This window comes from Stylophora pistillata, chromosome 14 (genome assembly GCF_964205215.1).
Source record: "Stylophora pistillata chromosome 14, jaStyPist1.2, whole genome shotgun sequence".
Taxonomy (NCBI): Eukaryota; Metazoa; Cnidaria; class Anthozoa; order Scleractinia; family Pocilloporidae; genus Stylophora; species Stylophora pistillata.
The window spans coordinates 12,418,174-12,438,500 of NC_142532.1; the positions used below are offsets into that span (position 1 = coordinate 12,418,174).

The 20,327-nt window shown below is 40.0% G+C and overlaps 1 protein-coding gene across 3 annotated transcripts in view; it reads right to left on the minus strand.

Moving 5' to 3' along the window:
• Window positions 1–20,327, minus strand: part of LOC111330633 (uncharacterized) — an 82,561-nt gene that overhangs the window by 9,716 nt on the left and 52,518 nt on the right. For 2 of the 3 annotated variants that reach the window (XM_088744390.1, XM_022935529.2), the window contains 16 exons: window positions 18,452–18,763; window positions 15,947–16,219; window positions 14,924–15,253; window positions 14,320–14,637; window positions 13,434–13,757; window positions 11,451–11,771; window positions 8,327–10,045; window positions 7,392–7,883; window positions 6,796–7,131; window positions 5,660–6,172; window positions 4,775–5,180; window positions 4,085–4,320; window positions 3,364–3,699; window positions 2,738–3,070; window positions 1,864–2,181; window positions 464–790 (listed from right to left, as the gene is read on the minus strand). In XM_088744390.1, the coding sequence (XP_088600516.1) occupies window positions 464–790; window positions 1,864–2,181; window positions 2,738–3,070; window positions 3,364–3,699; window positions 4,085–4,320; window positions 4,775–5,180; window positions 5,660–6,172; window positions 6,796–7,131; window positions 7,392–7,883; window positions 8,327–10,045; window positions 11,451–11,771; window positions 13,434–13,757; window positions 14,320–14,637; window positions 14,924–15,253; window positions 15,947–16,219; window positions 18,452–18,763 (6,894 nt within the window). The remainder of the gene's footprint in view (window positions 1–463; window positions 791–1,863; window positions 2,182–2,737; window positions 3,071–3,363; window positions 3,700–4,084; window positions 4,321–4,774; window positions 5,181–5,659; window positions 6,173–6,795; window positions 7,132–7,391; window positions 7,884–8,326; window positions 10,046–11,450; window positions 11,772–13,433; window positions 13,758–14,319; window positions 14,638–14,923; window positions 15,254–15,946; window positions 16,220–18,451; window positions 18,764–20,327) is intronic. The other variant, XM_022935528.2, reaches the window with a different exon arrangement.

A 20,327-nucleotide genomic window follows, 5' to 3' on the forward strand; every position in this document is an offset into this window, starting at 1 on the left:
CAAAAGTGAAAGAGGCGTCTCCATAACATTTCATTTATGATTTTTTTTATTTATTTAGCTTCGCCAACCGGCAGGGACACCGCAACAGCTTGCGCCAATTACTGCGAGCCCAATAAACCCACCCATCCCACCCTAGGGGAGGACATCCATCACACAGTAATCTCGTGTGTGGGAAATTAACGTCTCCTACCCCAAAGCAAAACAAACAAACTAATGAAGTCTTTAGGAAGTCCTTTTCTCCTAGGTCTTGACTTCATGAAAGTCAATTCTCTTGGCACCCTTTTTCTGTTTCACGGAGGGGGGAGTTTACCTTAGCGCAAGAACTAACGAGAGTTTTGTTTTGTTTGTTTGTTTGTTTTTGGCCAGTATCCGTTTTACTAGGGTTTGGTTATTTTGAACTGTTTGTATCATTTCACACAAGAGCTTAAAAGGGCATTCATACAATGAGCTGAATTTTCGTTACTTGACAAATAGCTAGCTGTTGTAACTGTTCCGTGAGCGACACATCCACTGTAACAGACTCATTGAGCACAACTGTCTGACTCTCGATCCAGGCAAGGATGTCTGCGCACGATGTCTCAAACCTCTGCCACTTCAACAAAATGTCTTCCAGTTCCTTTTCTTTCTTGATAAGACGAGAGGACACTGAACCATAGCGATCTGTCAGTAACGTAATTTCATTGGTCAGGCGTTGCGACGCCGAAGGCTCACTGTTTTGTGCCCAGTCTGTCGCTAATTCGGTTACTTCGCTCACTCGTCCACTCATCTCCCCAATGTCGACTCGCAACGCCTTCAAAGGAAAGTCAAAGTCATTAAAAATCTTCATCTTTACAACAAAACTTCTCAAGAGGCTGAGTCGATTGGAATCAAATGAGGCCACCAGTCGAGAACTGGAGAGCACTCTCATGTGACTGCAACGTGACCCTAAGACAAAGATTTTGCTTCAATAATATTTACAAGTATTAACGCAAATTTCTGTCATTTGATATGGTCGCTGAAAGAAACGAATTTTTCGGTAGCATTGTTGATACCAAACCCAGATTAAAAGTACCAAGTTCCGAAGTTACTTTTTAAGACACTGAAAACGTATTAATTGTATTCAAATATATTTTCATGGTGGACAACCTCTTCTGTTCTTTCGAGTACACTACGCCAGCGGGTGCTTACATGCCTCTATGGCATCTTTTAGTTCCCTTGGTCTGGTAGTCCTTACCGTTCAGTTTCATTACATATTTGTCTGTGTAGATTGCTGAGTGCAAGTGCTAAGGTGTTATAATAATAATAATAATAATAATAATAATAATAATAATAATAATAATAATAATAATACTACTAATGATGATAATACTGATAATAATGATAATAATGATAATAATAATAATAATAATAATAATAATAATAATGGTCTTTATTAAAAGCAATAATGCATCAACCGTGTCATTATTTAAAAAGAATGAAATATAAAACAGATTAAGATAGAAAATACAACTAACTATTAATGGCAGACAATGCTAAAAAGACATCTATTTACAAAAGTGGAGTACGAACTCTAAGTAATATATAATCATAGCCCCTGCTGCGTAATTGCCTAGTACGTCTCGGCGGTAAAAGATCGTCAAGTGCAGTGATATTTGAAGTGATCTTGATCCATAGTTTGCTATCTCTGGTGGCTAAAATATCACAAATACTATATTTCTTCAAACAATATCCATATATCATAATAAAAGCAACCCCACACCTCGATAGCGTATGTGAAGACTGAAATAATTAGGCTTTTACAATCATTTTATCAAAATGATTGTAATCGTATTTAGCTAACAAAGCATAGGCAAGAAGCTGTAAATATATCACAAATTTTCTTACTTGTAGCTGTTCGATTTGTGCCCTAAGTTCTTGAAAACTTCCATCATTTGTTCTTTCCAATATCCCTTCTGTATTACCCAGGATGTTCTTGATGTACTCAATAGAAGCTTCATACTCTTTACATGCCTGTACAGAACTTTCCAGCCAAACTTCATACTCGTCAACTTTGGTGGTCAGTTCGGACCATCTCTCTTGAACTGTTTCAATAGTTTCTTGTAATTCATCCTGGTCGAAAGCGGTATCTCCACGCATGCGTTCTGCCGCTGTTACAACGTTCTGCACGGCCTCTTGTTGTGTTACTAAGAACCCTTTCATTGCCTTGGTAACAAGGAAAATGAAAACGTAATTAATCCCAGCACCTGTTCAGAACTTGCACATAACTCATTTCGGATGCCTCAGTTTTGTATCTTATTGGCTTTAAGTATGGAATGAGTATGCTGGATCAATCACAGAGCAAAGTGAAGCAAAATCAATACAATACCGGATTTTTTTCAACTACCAATTTCAAATTGCTTTGAAATGACTTATGCACTTGCCCAGGAAAACTTGACCCCCATTCAATTTATTTTTCTTATCTTGTCAAGTTATCTGCGGAAGAAAATGCCGACGAGGTCTCCTATCCTTAAAATCTGGAATTTCTTATAAAGAAACCAAGCGACTGTGATTTTAATTCAAGGGGAATGGTTGCGTACGAGCAGACGGTTTCCTTTCAACTTCACGCTCAAGCCAACACTAAGGAGTTCCTGCTTACTGCGTTTCCTTAATCAATCAGCAAGAACACAGGACTATTGATCTAGATAACTTACCATCCGAAGCATGGAAAAACGTCTGCAAGAAACATTGGCAGTATTAACACACGACTGTAGTTACCCACCTTCACATCTTCCAAAGCGATCTCGAATTCCCTCTGAGTCACAATCCTCTGGTACTTTCCCAGCGTCTCTTCTCTTTGTTCAAACCATTCATTGATATTTTTTAGCTCCGTGTAAAGTTTCTGGAAGTCCACCCAGCTGTTGAGCGCGTGCTGAAGCTGTTCCTCTCTTTCAGCCAAAACCGCCATGAGTTGTGTTTTCTGTGTGTTGAGCCGCCGCACTCCCCCTGAGACATTCCTCACAGACGCGTTTCTCCTCTCGTTTAGTGACTGGTCCACCCTCTTGTTAAGTGATTCAAGAATTTCCCGTTTGGTGTCGAACTCTTTTTTGATTGTCTGCATTTTACAGAAATCAAAATCAGTGTCATTTCTACTTCTTAATCCACAAAACGTTACTGATAATGATACATAGCTGCCGTAGCAAACGATTTTCAAAACAAAATTCACGAAATACAACGGAAATGAAAGTACTTCTCAGGCCATATTTTTTGTAAAACAAATAATTTTGTCTCTGATGTCTCAAGATCTCCTTCTGTATTGCTTTGTAAACGTTTAATAACAAGACTGCTTCATGTATTCGAATGAAATAACCGATACACGCAACCCATAAGCGGTCTAATGATACTCACCCTATATTTCCCAAACTGTTCTTTAGCATCTTCAAACGTAGCACTGCTGAGAACCAAAATTGGCTTTTCGACTGTGTCCAGGGCGCTTTTAAACCATGCTTCCAATTGCTCCACATCGTCTTGGCACTCTACGAGCAGCAGATTGGTTTGTGCTCCTTGAAGCTCACTTTCACGGTCCTCAAGTAAGGCACACAATTCCGACCAGTTCTCGTCCAGTCGGGACTGACTTTCTATCAAATCTTCCGCATGTCCACGAGTCGCTTCTTCCAACTGCGACGCAATTTCATCCAAGTTGTCTTTGATGGACTGCTGACGCTTCACTTCACTTTGATAATGCTGAATAAAAAGAAATAAAACAATTAAATGGCTACTTACGTAAGCCACATTTAAGCTAGAAAGTTCCCTCGTTGAGAAACTAGTTTTGAACAAAGGGACAATTTTTAAAACAATTTTCTAAACAATTTCTAAACAATTTTCAAGTATATATCTATATAACCTGACGCTAAATTCTCCTCTATTTCATGTCAAGGAATACACTCTCGCTTAAGTGCAGAATAAATAGCCTGTGTCAGTGATTATAACTCACTTTGGTTGTACCCGTCATCATAAGATAGGATAAGAAAATTTGGTTTTGTTTATACGACATTTGCTCAATATATTTTTACAACAAATGTAAAAAAACTGAGCTTCTTTGGGAGGTTACTACAAAGAAATAACTTACCCTCACTTGTTCCAGTTGCCCCTCGATCATATCCAAACTGTCGTCGCAGATCTCATCGTTCCTCATCAGACTAAGTATGGACATAAGCCAGTCGACCAGTTCATCAACACCAGTCTGATATTCCCGCCAAAGCTGCAGGAGCCGTTCCATGCGTTGACGCTCGCCACGGGTTTCTTGACGAAGGGCGCGCCATCTCTCTCGGAATTGAGTAAGAGAAGTCTGGACATCTGCATTGCCTACAAAAGAAATTAAATCAAAGTAGGTTAAATCCTCCTGCAAGACCATACACTATAAGGATATCAAAGAGAAGAATTCTAAAAGAGCAGTGATAGCGCAGACATGAGAAATCTCGCCTCCAACTTTTATGGCCGGTGTCACATCTGAGTTCAGTTTCTTGTTAGTTTTTTGCTTTCTCAGAGTTTTTTCATTTCTTTCTATAACCCAAACTAGGATTCCAATTCGACATGAAATCAGTGGTCAATGAGTTGCGTTGGGGATGTGCTACTTCTGAAATCCATTTTTTACCATAATTTCTTATTTCTTACTGCTATTTTACTAATAATTGGCTGATATCACACGGTTTACCTGACTGACAAATATTTCTCCCAACCACTGCCATTTCAGTATAAATGATGCGTTTAAAAAGAGATCAAATTTACCCTCTATTAGTGCATTGACTATTCCCATTACCTGTTGCAGTGAGAACCTGTTCCGCCTCATACACCAAACCATCTTTGCTCGGCTGTCGCTCCGTAAGTTTTCGGTCTAGTTCACGATACTTCATCATTTTGATCAAAACAGCATCAATATGATCTTCACGCATTTCCCTTGCAAGAGCGAATGATTTTCGTGTTAAGTTGTCCAACCACGAATTGAACTTTCTCAAAGATTCCTCAAAAGAATGCCACTGGATTAATACCGACTTTAGCCACTCGGCGTTCTCCTCGCAAACTTCGCACATGCTATCGGCAATTTTCGCCACATCTTCGTACTTAGGACCGACGACATCAGCATCCACGCGTTCTCCGCCTTGCGTCGCATAGTGTCGCATCATATCCACTCTCGACTTTTGGCTCTGAATGCTTCGGGAAAAGCCCTGGAAAATACACAAATCGCAAGTAAAGTTATTCAGATTTAATTTAGTTTGAGTACCCCAACAAGTCAGTCATAAGCAGATAAACTAAAAAAGGAACGATTACCATTTTCACCCACCATATAATGCTCATTTCTCTGTAGTACTCTTTTACGGTGCTCTTTAATTTCAATTAAAACTCCCTCTAAAATAGACTGTAGGGAAATGACGCCCCCATGATACGCTTTCGTCACACTGGCAAACAAGAGACACTGAGGCTCATATCTTTTGAGAAAGAAGAAGCATGAATGTTTTACAGTCGTTTTGGTCTCGTAGTCTCATATACTAACAATTGCAATGCGAGAGCCATGAAATTTTTAACTATTGTTTTTGTTGTCCCAGTGTGTGTTGTGTCTTCAAACCAGGATGCCTATCATGGTTTATTTGGTATTAAATATTTGCACTAAGATTAAACAACTACTTCTTTCTCTACGTTTGAGTACCTGGAACTGCTTCAGTCTTTCCCTCAGAGCTTCCATTGTAGGCGGCAAACTCTCATTATCAACCAGATCATGAAATGCTTTCTCTTGACCAGTTAACCACACGGAGAATTCCTGTAATTCTTCTTCGTACTGTTTCTTTTTTGTCCTTGGAGACTTCTTTTCCACGCTCGGGGGCGTCTTTATTTCCCGGGCGGGAGAGGTAGACTTGCTCCGCGGGGTATCTTTAGCCTCCGGCGTTTGTATCTCCCTAGGTGGTGAAGCCAAAACTACTTCCTCCTTCTCAGGAACGATGGTTTCCTGTAGAGGTTGTCTTGCAGGAGTCTTCACCTCAGAAACTAACAAACCTAAAGCCTTTAATTTCCTTTCTCGATTTTGCAGAATGGTGCGTATTCTACCCCAGCGTTTATTCAGGTCAGCAAGACGTGCCTTCTTGTGAGGACTGGCGCCTCTAGAGGATTCTTTGTATAAGAAATCATGAAGGGACTCATGGATTACCGCATGACTCTGCAAGAACTGTGAAAATAAGAATAAAAGAAATAATTTAATCTGACTATGGCAGCAGCTACAACTGTAAGGGTCAAAAACGTCTACTTTACTCTAATAGTAAACGAAGTAAACCTTCTAAATATAATAGTTTCAGGAACATAAAAATCACTTTATAATTACTTTCAAAATGCAAAGAAAGAAGAGTATCCCTTGATTAAAAGTTTTTTCCAAGCCCTGAAAATTCGTCATTACATAGACAACATCGAGGATTTTCGTGGGTTTATAGTCATTTTTTTGTTTGAAAAATATAATTTTTTCTTTCCTTTAAAAAGTAATATTTTTCTCCAAAGTCAAAATGTAACCGTAATATGCACCGCAAACGTACAGTGACCACGACCAAATCCAAACGTAAAATAACACTTCCATGGGTCAGGCTTTAGCGAGTTTTTGAAATTCTAGAATGTGTTTTGACGAAGATGGAATTTTACATGACATTTGATTTGCTCTCCATCATTTACTCTCGGAAAAATTTTCTGTGTAGAAAAATAAAAATTTATCTTGCTAGGACATTCAGCAAAGAAGAAACGAATACACTCATGTAGTTCATAGCGACAAAACAATTGCCGCATTTCAACTTTGCACTTTGTTACCTCTAAATAAAGCAACTGTAAATCTTTCTCATCCTCGTTAAAAGGCCCCAAATGTTTTACAAAGTCTTCAATTTCACCCAAAAGCTGTGACCATTCCTGGAGCTTCGCTTCAAAATCTCTTCTATTCAGCAACGCTGATTCAACTTTGACCATCGTTTCCACTGCTGACCGCAGGTGTTGTTGTTTGGACAGGACTAGCTTGACAACGCCTCTCATTAAACTATTAAGGTCCGAGACTTGCTGCTGGAGATTTTCGTCTTCTGGTGCAGATGAAGATAATCGACGTGAGACACCATCCAACTTGTTCTTTAATCTCGTAAGGTTCTTTATGAGTTCCTTTATGATGAACAAGAAAAATACATACACATCAGTATTCGCAAAACTGTTTGAGGAAACAGGAGGTAAGGAATGAACACACGTGGATTTCTCCATTAATAACCACTCATTTCTGAGGTAAATACCTGGTGCGTCGATGAATTTAACATATTACCCCCCCCCCCCCCCCCCCCAGTATGAGACCAATACGTCTCTCCAAACAATGTTACTACATTGCTACGCAAACAAACTAGGACGATACAAAGTTGATTTACACCGACCTGTAATCTTGTCAGCTGATCCTGGTGCCTCGTCAAGTCACCTTCCAATACCAATTCGGATACAGCACTTTCCTCCACGGAAGCCAATTCCTCAAACAATTCATGAAGTTCAATTTGATTACTTAGTTCCTGATCGTAAAACTCTTCAACCGTCTTTGCTTCGAGAGCATCAGCCCGTCTACTTACGCAATCTTCATCACAGCAGTCGACCGTCAGATAAAGCGACCTCAAAAATGAGAAGTTTTCCGTGAACGCGGTGACTTCTTGCTGTCGAGTGCTCTCCAAGTTCTGCGTTTGTTCTTGGACGCAGCGCTCTAGAACTTCTTGCTTCGACGACGCTCGCATTTGAACCTCTTTCCAAAGAGCGTTGACCTCTCGAAGCCGCTCTTCAAGAATGATATTCATACTGGCACTGTCATGAAGGAAACCGTGAGACAATACGTTCATTTGATCAACACGATCTTGTTGCTTCGACATCAGAACACACAGAGCCTATAAAAAAAGTAAAAAACAAAACAAACAAAAAAGCAAAGCATCAAGATATTTGTTATTTCGTTTATATACCTGTTCTTTGAAAAACGTCAGGGCTGAAATAAATAAAAGCACAGATGGTCTCTGTTCCATCGCAGTAACCGCAGAATGTTTCTACACCGTTCACCCTAACAATTAATAGGAGTTCCACCAATTGGCAGCAAAATTGCCTCAGAGGAAAAAATCATGGCAGTTATTTGCAGCGATGGACAAAAAATGGAATTCAGGCCGTTAAACACATAAGTGAAGAAAAGACTTCAACAAACAGGACTGCAAATTCGTCAATGTGTGAAGTTCACATCCTTTGAAGAAATCTGTTGTATCAATCACAAGCCCTGAGAGGTACTAATATTCCAAACGCACTAATAAACTTAGGATTAATCTTCAATGAGACTTGAGCTTACCACGTGTTTAGCCAACTCATCTTTTACACTGTCCTCATCCTCCAAGTCAGTGGTAATCAATTCCTCAATGGAGTGCAACTTTTCCAACAACTTTTCAACCTCCACAAGAAATGCGTCCAAAGACATGTTTTCATGCAAAAGATTTTCCGACTCATCAAGATCCTTTAACGGGGAGCTTCTATCAATAAGGTCTAAGGGTCGAGAGGCGAACAGCTCATAATCAGCGTCTCTAACCGAGTTCTCAGCAAATCGGAGCCTTTCAGCCTCCTCCGCCTTGCGCCTCTCTGATAAAATGGAGGCGATTTTGTCGTGTGGTTTTTCCTCCTCAGTGTTTGTAGCGTTGTCCTCTGCGGTATTCCCTTTGATATTCAGTAGTTTGTCGAGTTCACCCATTTCTTCGTTTGGCCCTAAACTCACAAAGCTTGGTTCCATATCGGATTTAGCGCCCGGGTCACGTGGCTTCGGTGGAGTTATGTCCTCAGTCGAATTAAGATTTTGGGAGTCCACAAGTTGATCTCTATCTAAAGAGCTATCTCCGTTCATTTTCTCCTCAATCAGCGGGGGCACCCAGGTTTCAGTAACATTAGCAAACACCTCAGTAGAATCAGCTGTTCTTTCTAACAGACCTGGCGTCGTATGTACTTCATCTGCGGTTGTCACAACAAACTCACTTGGTGTACTATGTCGCAGAACGTCCTCGCCAAGTTCAGCGACGTCGGAAATGTCCAGATCATCTTTCAGTTGACTGCCTCTCGGTGTGAGTGCTATTTCTGAAATGTCATTCGCATGACTGCCAGAATTTTCACCACTTTGTGAAAGATCAACAGTTCCATCCGTGAGTGAAGAGTCCGAATTACTTTCCTTGTTTGTAACATTATCACTTTTTGGAAGGTCTCCTTCAAACTCTTCATCGTCCATGCGGTTACGCTCAGGTGATTTGTCCGTATCATCAACATCTTCCTCAGGGCGATTTCCACAATAGACATCAAAATCGTCAAAGAAGAATTCACCCGCCTGATCACCAAACCCTTCACTACCCAAATTTTCCTCCGTCGCGTTCTCGGCAAATTGTACCTCCGCGGGAGTCCCATCCTCGTCTGTTACAGTCACGATGGGCACGCTAACTTCGGATCTCCGCGAATCAGCACGTGAACTTTCGTCATCACTCTGTGTGTTAAAGCCGTTTTCCAAACCGACAGGGTCAGAAGAAGCTGTGATCTCCTCGTTTGATTCCCCGCTCTTACTCAATCGTATTCGCTGATACTCGTCCGGTGAAACAGAGATCCCGCCTTCAAGAAGTTCATTGTCGCCCAAATCGTCGTTTCCAAGGCAATACCGTGAAACGCCATTTTCTTGCACTCCATCTTCGTTCGAAGCGCGTCCATTTTCTTTGCGTAGAGGGCCTTCAAAGGATTCCATCGATGAGACGCCGCTTTCTGAGTCTCCCAAATCAGAATCTCCATTTTCTGCCATATCATGCGCATCCATCGGACCATCGAGAGATGACGCTCCCTCACTCCCTCTGGGCGCCGCGTTACAAGGCTGGAACACCGGCACAACAGGGATCTCTCCAAGAGCATCAATGGCTTGTTGTAATCTTTCCAGCTTTTCTTTCACGGCGTCTTTTTCCATATCGGTAATTTCCGAGAGTAATGCTTGGCCATGCTCATGTATATTTCTTGCCATACTTTGAAGGAATTCAACTTCTGAATGAAGATCCTTAAAATAAAATGAAACAGGAATATAGCGTTAGAATCTTCAAATTACTCCGTAAGTAAAATATTTTACAATAAAAAGAATAAAATAGGTTTGTTTATTACTCACTGCTAGTAGTGAAACGAACCTCACATTAAACTCGATAAATCAGAGAACGATTTTAACAAAGCGCGCGAACTTGGAACTTGAGGACAAATTGAATTTTCCTAGCCTTTAATTAAATTTCAATCCTCCATAAGCAAATTGAAAATTTGAAGAAATGTAAACCGAGTGGTGCTAATTCATGACACAGGGACGTGAAAAAATACCTTACCGTAATTTTCAAACATATTCGCCTAACATCTACAACTGTAAATTAACTTAGGACTCCTTAGACGTTCTACCTTTAATTATTTTGTGATATTTACCTTTGCGTAATGCCCCTTATTTGCCTTTGGTTTTATAGACGACGCTCAATTTCCTTTCCTTTTCGGGACATAATATAAAATCCCAAACAGGACACAAAAAATAAAGGTGTAAAAAGCGGTCAAAACTCAACGCATCTAAGGCTGCAAGCAACTGCGGTATTAAAAAAGATGTGCTCAAAGCTCTTATTTACTGAAGATCGGGAAAAAGAATTATCGAGACAACAATTACACTTGATAAGGAGGACACTACACGAGCATATTGAGCGCAATTTTTTTTTCAACGAAGAGGAAAAAAAAATTGAAAACAAAAAAGAGATTAATTCCATTTGAGCTCCTAGCGATTTACATGGAAACAAATGCAGTATTTGCCTATAATAATAGACAAATCTTCGCCTTTATTGCAGAAAAAAGTATTGTGTTGCTACTCGGAGTTCTCAAAGGCTGAAAGCGTGACAAAGCATTTAAATTCGCTTCAATGAAGCGTGTCAGGCAAGTTGTTATTCGTGGTCATTACTATGAAAATAACAAAAAGATAATAAAGGAAATAACGCTTTGGTCGGGAGAACAACTGTTGTTCATGACGCAAACGCGAGAAGTGAGTACGTAAATGTTTTGAGTTCTCTGATTTCAACTCTTATGACAGCAATCTCACAGCACGGTCTCATGATTAATCAATTCGTCTTCAGTAACTTACAACTTTACCGTATTGAGCCTGTAGCGCCCTTTCTATCGCTATAAATAGTTTGAATTGCGAAACAAGTATACATCTTAACATAAGTAATGGCTGTTTCCAAAATAATCTATTTCTGTTGATGTCTACAGCTGTCAAGCATATCATAAAAATCGACCTTTCATATAATTTCACAAAATTATTCGCAGCTGCTTCTATCTGCATATTTCGGATCAATTTACAGCAAACACGGTTTGTCGTGTGATAAATAATGACTTGAAAAATATCGAAACAAAAACTTAAACCTGTGGTTTACTCTTAGTGTACCTACCTGTAACTTATTATTCCCTTCGTTGTGTGATTCCAAATTCTCGATTTCCTGCAACTTGCTTTTAAACTGGTCGATTCTTTCGTAACACAATCTCAGTGACTCTTCAAAATCTACAACTCCGTAGTGAGTTCTCTCGCCTATTCTCTGTCCTCTGTCGTTTACCAGATTCTGGATACGATCCAATCGATCCGATATATCATCCATCTGCTTTTGAAGCACCTCTCGTTCGGACTGATCGCTAAGCTGGCAAACCAAACGGTCGCCTTGGCTGCGAATACTCTCGAAGTCACCCTGTCGCACATCCAATTCATGGCTAAACGCCTGAAAATAAAAATAGTGCAAGTACAAATCTGAACTATTGCTCTCCATGAGATTTCTCAGTCAGCTACTCTCGCCTTCATCGTCCGCGTTTTCTTGTCCTAAGCAATCTGCACTATCTCATTACATGGTATTCCATCGTGTTTAAAGCTCGGCTGCCACTGTGGTTAGTAATCGACCAAAAATTGATATCGCCGTTTCAAAAGCAATAAACTACGATGAGCCATAACAGATTTTGTCTTGCAGCAGTCTTAAGTCGATTCTCCTGCTAAGTAACCATATTTTCGGCGGCAAAAAAGTTAAAATGCCTGTTGTACAACCAGAAAAACATGGCTAACGCTCATCCGCATACATTAACCAACGTGTTAATTAATTCAAGCTTTGCGATTCTCGTTGGCAACGTGGCGTGCCAAAAGTACATTAAAATATAACATAGAAGAGATATTATCACAAGTCAAAACCCATTAATGAATTTAGGAAAATCGACAACTTACTACACTTTTAACATCAAACTTACCTAAAGAGGCGTTTAGATGCCGACTGTGTCTCAATTTGCGCTTTCAATGAATTTAATATTAAATTGTCTGATCTTCCACTGGGTGCGATTCACAAACTGCGTGACTTCAATTTTAATCAATTCAATCGTTGTCCAGATATCACCCAATACTGGCGTGTTCAAGCTATATTTCCAGTGTTCGCATTTCAAAAAAAAAATATCACCAAAACGACCTTGAAACGTGAAATGAACTATCCAAATTCATAAAAAAGTATATTTTAAAGCTGCGGCAAACGGTGACAAAAGATTTATTTGCCCCATAAAGAGAGTTTATTCACACGAACAAAAGGGCATTACATCTGGGATTTCACCATTGCATTCTTATGAAAAAAGAGGCAGCTCATTTCATTTGGACTTTTCTTCGGGCTGAGAGGAGGACAATTTTAATGAAATCACTTTCTGTGACTGACAGTTCACGCTTTATTGTACCTGATACGGCGAGGGAAAAATAGAAAGTTTATCCCTTGAAATCCAGAATTGGAGTAAAATGCGCGAATTGAAAGACTTGTTGAGAAAAATAAATGCATCACTACCGGTACAGGCATATGAATTGAGACACCTGCTGGTGTTTGCTTGAACTCGGTAATTTATGCAAAACTTGTCAAAATACTCTCCTACGTCATTAGTATGGCCATTAATCACATTTTAAATTACAAGTGCGGATTTCTGCACGCTCAACTCTATACAGAGTAGTCCTAACTACGGCTTTCTCGAATACTCTCTGCAGGTGTTTACGTGTGTTAAAGTAAAAACACCTGCGCGTTGTAAGATAGGGTCTGGGGAGAGAATAAATACTCAAATGAGATTGGGGAGAGGCGTGAAAAAATAACTCGTCTCCTAAATTTAGGTTAATTTTAGTTACAAGAGTAGCCAGGCTAAGAAAGGTACGTGAGTGAGGGTGATTTGCGAAGTTTCTTACTTTTTTAATATTAATTCAATTGTTTTGGCTCTCATGGAAAATTATGTGTAAAATGCCGCCAATTTTACTGAGGTAGAACGCAAATTGCTTGCTTCATTCACATCGACCATTCGAGAATAATAAAATTGAAAGCATTCTGGCCTCTCTTCTTTCATTTAGGTTACGCAGAGTGCGAAACGAAAGACCTTACTTCTCTAACCTTGAGTCTTGCAGCATCAACCTCGTTTTCAGGCACACCTAATTCGCGCGACAAGCGCTCCTCTGCCCTTAGCGCCCATTCCAAACAGCTCTTGAGCCCGCACTCAAATTCGTGCCAGTCAATGGAAGACTTAAGCATCTCCTCTTGTCTCCTCTGAAGGCGTTCTTTCACATGGAGAAACCGCTGATCAAGGGAAATCAATTTGACTTTAGCCTTATCGACGTCTGGGGGAGGGAAAAGCCCAAGGACTTCACTTGCTCTGTCCTTGACTTCAAGGATAATAGACTCCTGGAAGTCCAAATTGTCTGATAGCATCTGTAACGATGAAGCACAAAAACGTACGAATGTCAAGTTTTAAAATGAGAGGAAGCACGAAAACCAGGTATGAATATTGACAAAAGCCATTTGTGGGTCTCTATGCTGAGTCTTCTTCTTTGGGGGGGGGGGGTGGGGAGATCCTAACATCATAAAGTATAAACAACCTATGCTAGAAGCTGTTTGACTAACCTCAAAGATGGGACGAAGTTCAAAACGTATGACTAAGCTCTACGAAGGATAACGAAGGACCCCTTTTTCAAGCTAAATCGACAAACCTATCCCACACCTTCCCGACGGCGCGCCGACGTAACGGCAACTAAAGGTTACGAGACAATCCATAGCAAAATTGCAAAACAATGTATTGTATGATCCGCTAAGTCCTGCCCCCTTCGTCGTTTTCAAGGTGCGTTTCGGCAATCAAACACTGCAAGTCGAGCCGCAACAAACTACTGAATGATGTTTTACATGATTGAGCACAATGAGCCTTGAAGAGGTCCCGCGCTGGAACCTTGTTACTGGGGTTCGGCACGGTTCTAAAAAGATTATAGCTTGTACTAACCTGATGTGTCTCTCTTCGATCCTCCAATTCTCCATCATCAATGGACTGGAAATCCAAAGACTTCTCTATCATGGCCAAGTTGCGAAAGCACGTGTCCATATCGTTCTGGAATTCCTGCCACTTCCAAAGTGTCTCTTCAAACTCCTCCTCTTTCTCGGCCACATGATCTTCAAGATTTTCACATTTGGCTTTAAGCGTGGCAAGCTGTTCCCCAAGCTCCTCGCTTTCTTTCAAAGGGACGGAGTTCATCAGCTGTTGACATCTGCTATCGAGGTCTTCAAAGGAACCATGAAGATCAGAAACCTCTTTGCTGATGGTCTAAGAGAGGAAAACACATTATCTACGAATCTGTGGTATGTTTCAGAAAAACAAGAGTTCAAACGGAAAGTAACGTTGACACAGGTGTCACTTCCGTAGTTGAAAAAGCACCGTGTTATGAGTTTTGCTACGCTCTCCGGATGTTATGTGCGGCCATCCTAAGTACATCACGTATTTCTCAAATAATTCACTTTTAGCCACCTCCAAGTAAAGCATTTTCAGAGGAAGGTAAGATCCTTACAATTTGCTCCTCAGAGAGGGATAAATAGAACATTCCAGCTCTCACCTCATAGTTCTCCCTTTGCTCTAAAACTCTCGTGGAATCATAACTGGACGCTGTAAGGTCTTCTGTTGACGCCGCCAATTCGTCCAACCTTCTGGAAACTGTCTCCATCTCGTCATTCAGAGCATTTACTGCATGACATTGCTCTGTTTCTGCTATTTTGTCATGGAGTTTTGTCTGCAATGCCTCCCATTTCTCACCTAACTCATCGACTTTATCTTGTACCTCATCTCGTCCCTGCGATCCATGAGGTTTCATCGTAGTGAGAAGTTTGGCCTTTTCTCTCACGATCTGGAGTAGGGGAGTGACATCATATAACTGTTGCCGGCATTCCTGGAGGCAACAAAGGAGTAAACAAAGGAGTAAACAAAGGAGTAAACAAAGGAGTAAACAAAGGAGACTTGACGTCATTTTAAATCTCCCTGGAATAATCTTACACGTGTTTAGTATGCACACATTTTAAACATAGGATGTTTCGTCTCAGCAAGAGCTCGCCGCAGTTTCATTCAGACACCTTAACAGCCTCGTAAAATTGAGCTTTTAAGCCTGACAATGACAGCGATATGTCTGCAAACAGAATTGAGCCGGACCAAAAAAAAAACCGCAAGTACACTATTCTTTTCGTGAAAAACGGTTCTCGCAGGCGCGTAGCGTCCTCTACGCATATACGCACGTGCGTACTTGAAGTGACCAGACAGATTTAAAAACAATGTTGTGTTTGCGCCAAGTTTGCTCAAAATAAGGGCAAGACGCTTTGTTCTTTGCTTGTATTCACACAACTATTTCAAACAAGAAATAAAGAACGCAGTATTTTCCGCTCAGTTTACTTAGTTTTCTAGATCATATGTACTTGTGCGTACTTGAAAAAATGACCACGCTACGCGCTTGTCTCGCCGAAGTATATTTTCACCCACGCAAAAGGGCTCATAAACTAGTGAAGCTAGAATATCAAGAAGCATAAACGGCGTGGGTCTTAACATTATGAGATATTCCCAGAAGAAAAATACCCAACAATCAAGATTTTACCTCAAAGTCGGATCTGTTTAGCATTTCATCCTCGAGCCTCTCCTCTATTTCACGCAGGCAAACATTTGCTTTAACTAATGCTTCGCGATATTGTTTGTGAGACGAAATAGTCTCGTGCAGTTCTTGTTGTTTCTTTCTGGCGTCGTTGCGAAGTGCTTTGAAACTAACTGCAGCGGACTCTTGATCCATGGACTCCTTCCAAGGTATTGTTGACGCAACATCTGTCATGCTTCCCATAAGAGATTCGAAAATCTCTAGTTTCCCTCTTAAATCCTACGGGACAAAATTTCATATTTAGAATAAGGGATCCAATGAAATAGCGAATAGAGTTCAATCTCAAACGGGTTGTCACAATCTTACGGAAAGAAATAAATAACGTGGACACCTTAATAAGACCGATAAAAGCAGCAGGGAATCAATTGAAACCCATAAAACCCCAAGCCTCCAAACATTTGCCGTAAATATGCTGAGGAAATATCATTATAATTTCATCGAAATGGTTGACAGATCAATCAAAAGGTTTGTAATGTTATGACTGAAGGTACTTTAGAACCTGGCGACCATTCCTAATCTACTAGTCCTCTAAATAATGTGCTTGTTGAGTATTTACATTGTTTGGTGAATAATCAATTCTGATGATCACACACACACACACACACACACACACACACACACACACACACACACACACACACACACACACCAACAGGATGATGTGGCATCGTGTCTCACTTAGATCAAGAAGAGCCTGCAGGAGCGACTTGTCATCCTTACAGAGTACCAAACAAGACTCTAGCAAGTCACTTCCCGGCATGTCTTCTAAAATTAGCCGCTAGTAATCTAATGAGGCAGTTGGGAGCCAGATAAAACTTTGGCGTAGGTTAGATCGAATTTGCTGATCCTAGCAGGGTGTGGGACGCATGCCGCTTGCACTTATGAATCAATAACGAGGATTGGCCCGCTAAGAAATGCCCTATGGTTCAATGGAGGAAAATGGACGACTATGGGATCGAGCCTTCATCGGAGACTCATATTTTGGTATAGTTCCTCACTCGTGAAAAAATCTTTTCCGCTTCTAGACACATTTAGCACGCTTCAGACAAAACTGATCCTAGGACACAGAACACACGTGTCACACCTCCAGCTGACATAAGACCCAACTCGGTACGAGTCCCCCTCTAGTTCTACGTCGGTGATGGAAAAGATAATCGGTAAGCGGAATGTTATACGGGTTCGCTACTGTAAATATTTTTGTCGCTCAGTACAAGTATTAAGAACATTTTCTTTGAGGGAAGCTGCGCCTTGCTTTTGTTCGTGACAAGACTTTACCTCTCTTTGCATTGTTTATGTGTACTTCAGAATACTGATGTTACATAGTTCGTCATCAATACTCGAAATGCAGCGATTAGAGAGAGAAGAGTTAACACTGTCCAACTTACTTAATTTCTCGTGCGTCTTGTAGTTAATTGAAGAACCACTCTTACAAGGGCAATTTACAGACAAGATATCCAGGAGGATTAACAAGACACGCACAGATTACAAAATGTGTTATTCTTGTGATATTGCCCCAATCTCGTTTAATTTATAAAAAAACAAATCTACGCAGTCACGCCAAGTGGGAGGGCAGGCTAATGAGGTCATTAAAAAAAGGGAAATAATGCGGCAATTTACCACCAGTTCATTTTGAGGCAATCAACTGTGTCAGAAGATTGACAGTTGGTTGTAAAAAAAAGGCAAAGTCTTATTTTAGAACATTTTATAAATATCAATATCCAAACGCTAAAATCATAATATTTCGCGGATGTTTTTAGCTGCCGTTTGTTTTCATATTCAGACAATGTGATCGTCGCTTGGTCTGTTATTTTAAACAAAGCTTTTGTCCAATAACATTATTTATATCAGCAGGAAATGAGTATGGGATTTTTTTCGCTTCCTATGCAAATTTTCGTATTTTAGGAGCGAATAAACAAAAGTTAATTTCACCTGGCGAAAAAGGTTACCTCGCTGGCGTTCAGCATATTTTGGAAGGACTATCGTCGAAGTAAATATCAATTCTCGAGTAGCTACATGTGGGTTATAAAAATTGAAACATTCGCCATGTTCACGGTAAAAAACGGGAAATATTCTCAGGGAGGTTGACAGAACATTGATGATTTGAATATGCAAACTAGTGAACACTCGCTCAATTTGGCAAAAACTACACATACGTTGAGACGTTAATGATAAAAAAAAATCAAATATCGATTCAAAATAAACTAAAAATTATAATGAAGATAACTGAGATCAATAGATTGACTCAAATAAAACAACAATTTTGGATGAATTTTTCCTCTTTGTAAAACAATTGCGACGTTTGCTTCAAGGACGCAGTTTCTTTGTGGAAGATTTAAGTAATTACTGTTTAACTTTCACCAAAAGCATGTCGACAGTTCTTGAATCATACGTAAAATTCTAAATCAAAGCTATAAGCATTTAACTAAAATTAGGTATAAATAAATAAATTACCTGAGTTTTCGGTTCTAACGCTGACATGTCTGCCTCCGTAGTAGAGTTTATATCATAGAGCAGTGCGTCAATTTCTTTAGCTTCTAACTTTGCTTGCTCCACCATATCAAGATGTTTCATACAGCTGGATATTCCATCTTCGAGAAGCAAACGTTGTTCATTCAACTGATCTTTCGCTTTCTGCCAATCTTCGTTCAGCATTCGAAGTCTGTCCATGAACTCTTTCCGCTCAACCTCATTCAGTTTTCCGCTGACCTGTTCACCTCGTGTGTTCGAGGATTTTTGTCTAATTTCGACGTCTTTTTGTAACTCCTTGGAACAAAGTGAAAAAACAAATTGGTCAGAGGACTTGTTGTGACCTGACATGGCGAATACTGAGTGACATGGCGAATACTGCGTGACATAACAATACGCAACAACAAGAACAAACAACAAAGAACAAAGCAAACCAGGCAAAGTAAAGCAAAACAAAGCAGACAACGGCTGATGGAAAAACTATCATATGCGTGTATTTTTTTTCTCCATCAAATTCCATCAACTACGCAACGAGAAAACCAGACACGTGGGGACAGCGTCGATAAAAAATTTTCGATTTTTGTTTTTTTCAAAGAAATGAAAACAAGCGTAACCACGTTCCTTACAAAACGGTCAAAAGAAGTAAAAGTAAAGAAAGTTTTTTTGAAAAATCATCGAATAAATATGATTTTAGAATTGAGACCACTCCAATCTATCCGTAATGGTTTTTTTCCACTGAGGCTGAGTCTTTAATCTGGCGCGGTCCTTGCAGCTTTCGAAAACTCGTCGTACGCTAGTTATTGAAACAAAATTGGAGATCAGACGAGCGCAGTGAACTGTGTGTACCTGTCTGCACCGTAAAAAGCCTCTATTTGACAAGCGTAAACATTGCGGGTAAATATTGCAAAACCTGTCATTCGACAGAGGAGCTCCAAATCTATAACACAAAGGTTAAATTCAGTCCCATTCGTTCAAGAGCAACAAAGAATCGTTAGGAGCTCTCGCTGACATGGTAAAATCTCATACGAGAAACCAAAAATAACACGAACACATTTGAAAAGATCTCTAGATTAGGAAGACATGATGGTCACTACTTGAAAAAAAAAAACGCAATAAGGAATCGATGTCATCAGCAACTCTTTTCTTTGCAACCGACTTTCAGTCAGCAACAATAAAGCTATTTTTGAATGAAACAATTTAACCGATATTATATAACTACGTCAAAAAATGGGCATTGGGAAAAAGAAAAAAAAAAAAGGGAAAAAAAGGAAACGTAGGAGAGCGCCGAAAGATATGGAACAGGATCCATTTAAAACTCAGCCAACCTGCTCGTAGGGATCACTGCAATTACCAGCAGCAATTACTTGGAAAGCAAAGAGGAATTAACGAAATGAAATACTCTATCTTAGGGTATAAAAATTCCTACGTTTTCTCAAAATCTTCTGAAACACCTGAAGAACACCAAACTTAATCGCCGAATTCGCCGTCGCTTCCTGGTTAGATTCACAGTTGTCGCTGACTACTTCAACCCATGATCAGGCATAACATTAAAAAAATACTTCGAGCACTTCCAATATTCAAATATTTCTGTCCTGCTCAAAACGACTTACAAAGATGTTAATTTAAGATTAGAGATGCAAGTATTTCGTGACAATCTTTCAAGCTATAGCAACGACCGCCGCCGGTTTGCTCTCCATGAACAATCGTCCTCATCAAAAGCTAAATGTCAACAGGAATTTCAAAACGCGTTTACTCACCGCATTTCCCTCCAGGTAAATATAATAAAAAATCTCTGGGATCATAGTCATGGTGAAAAGACAATAAAAAATCTTTGCCTGTGGTCCATAGGGGAATACAGTCG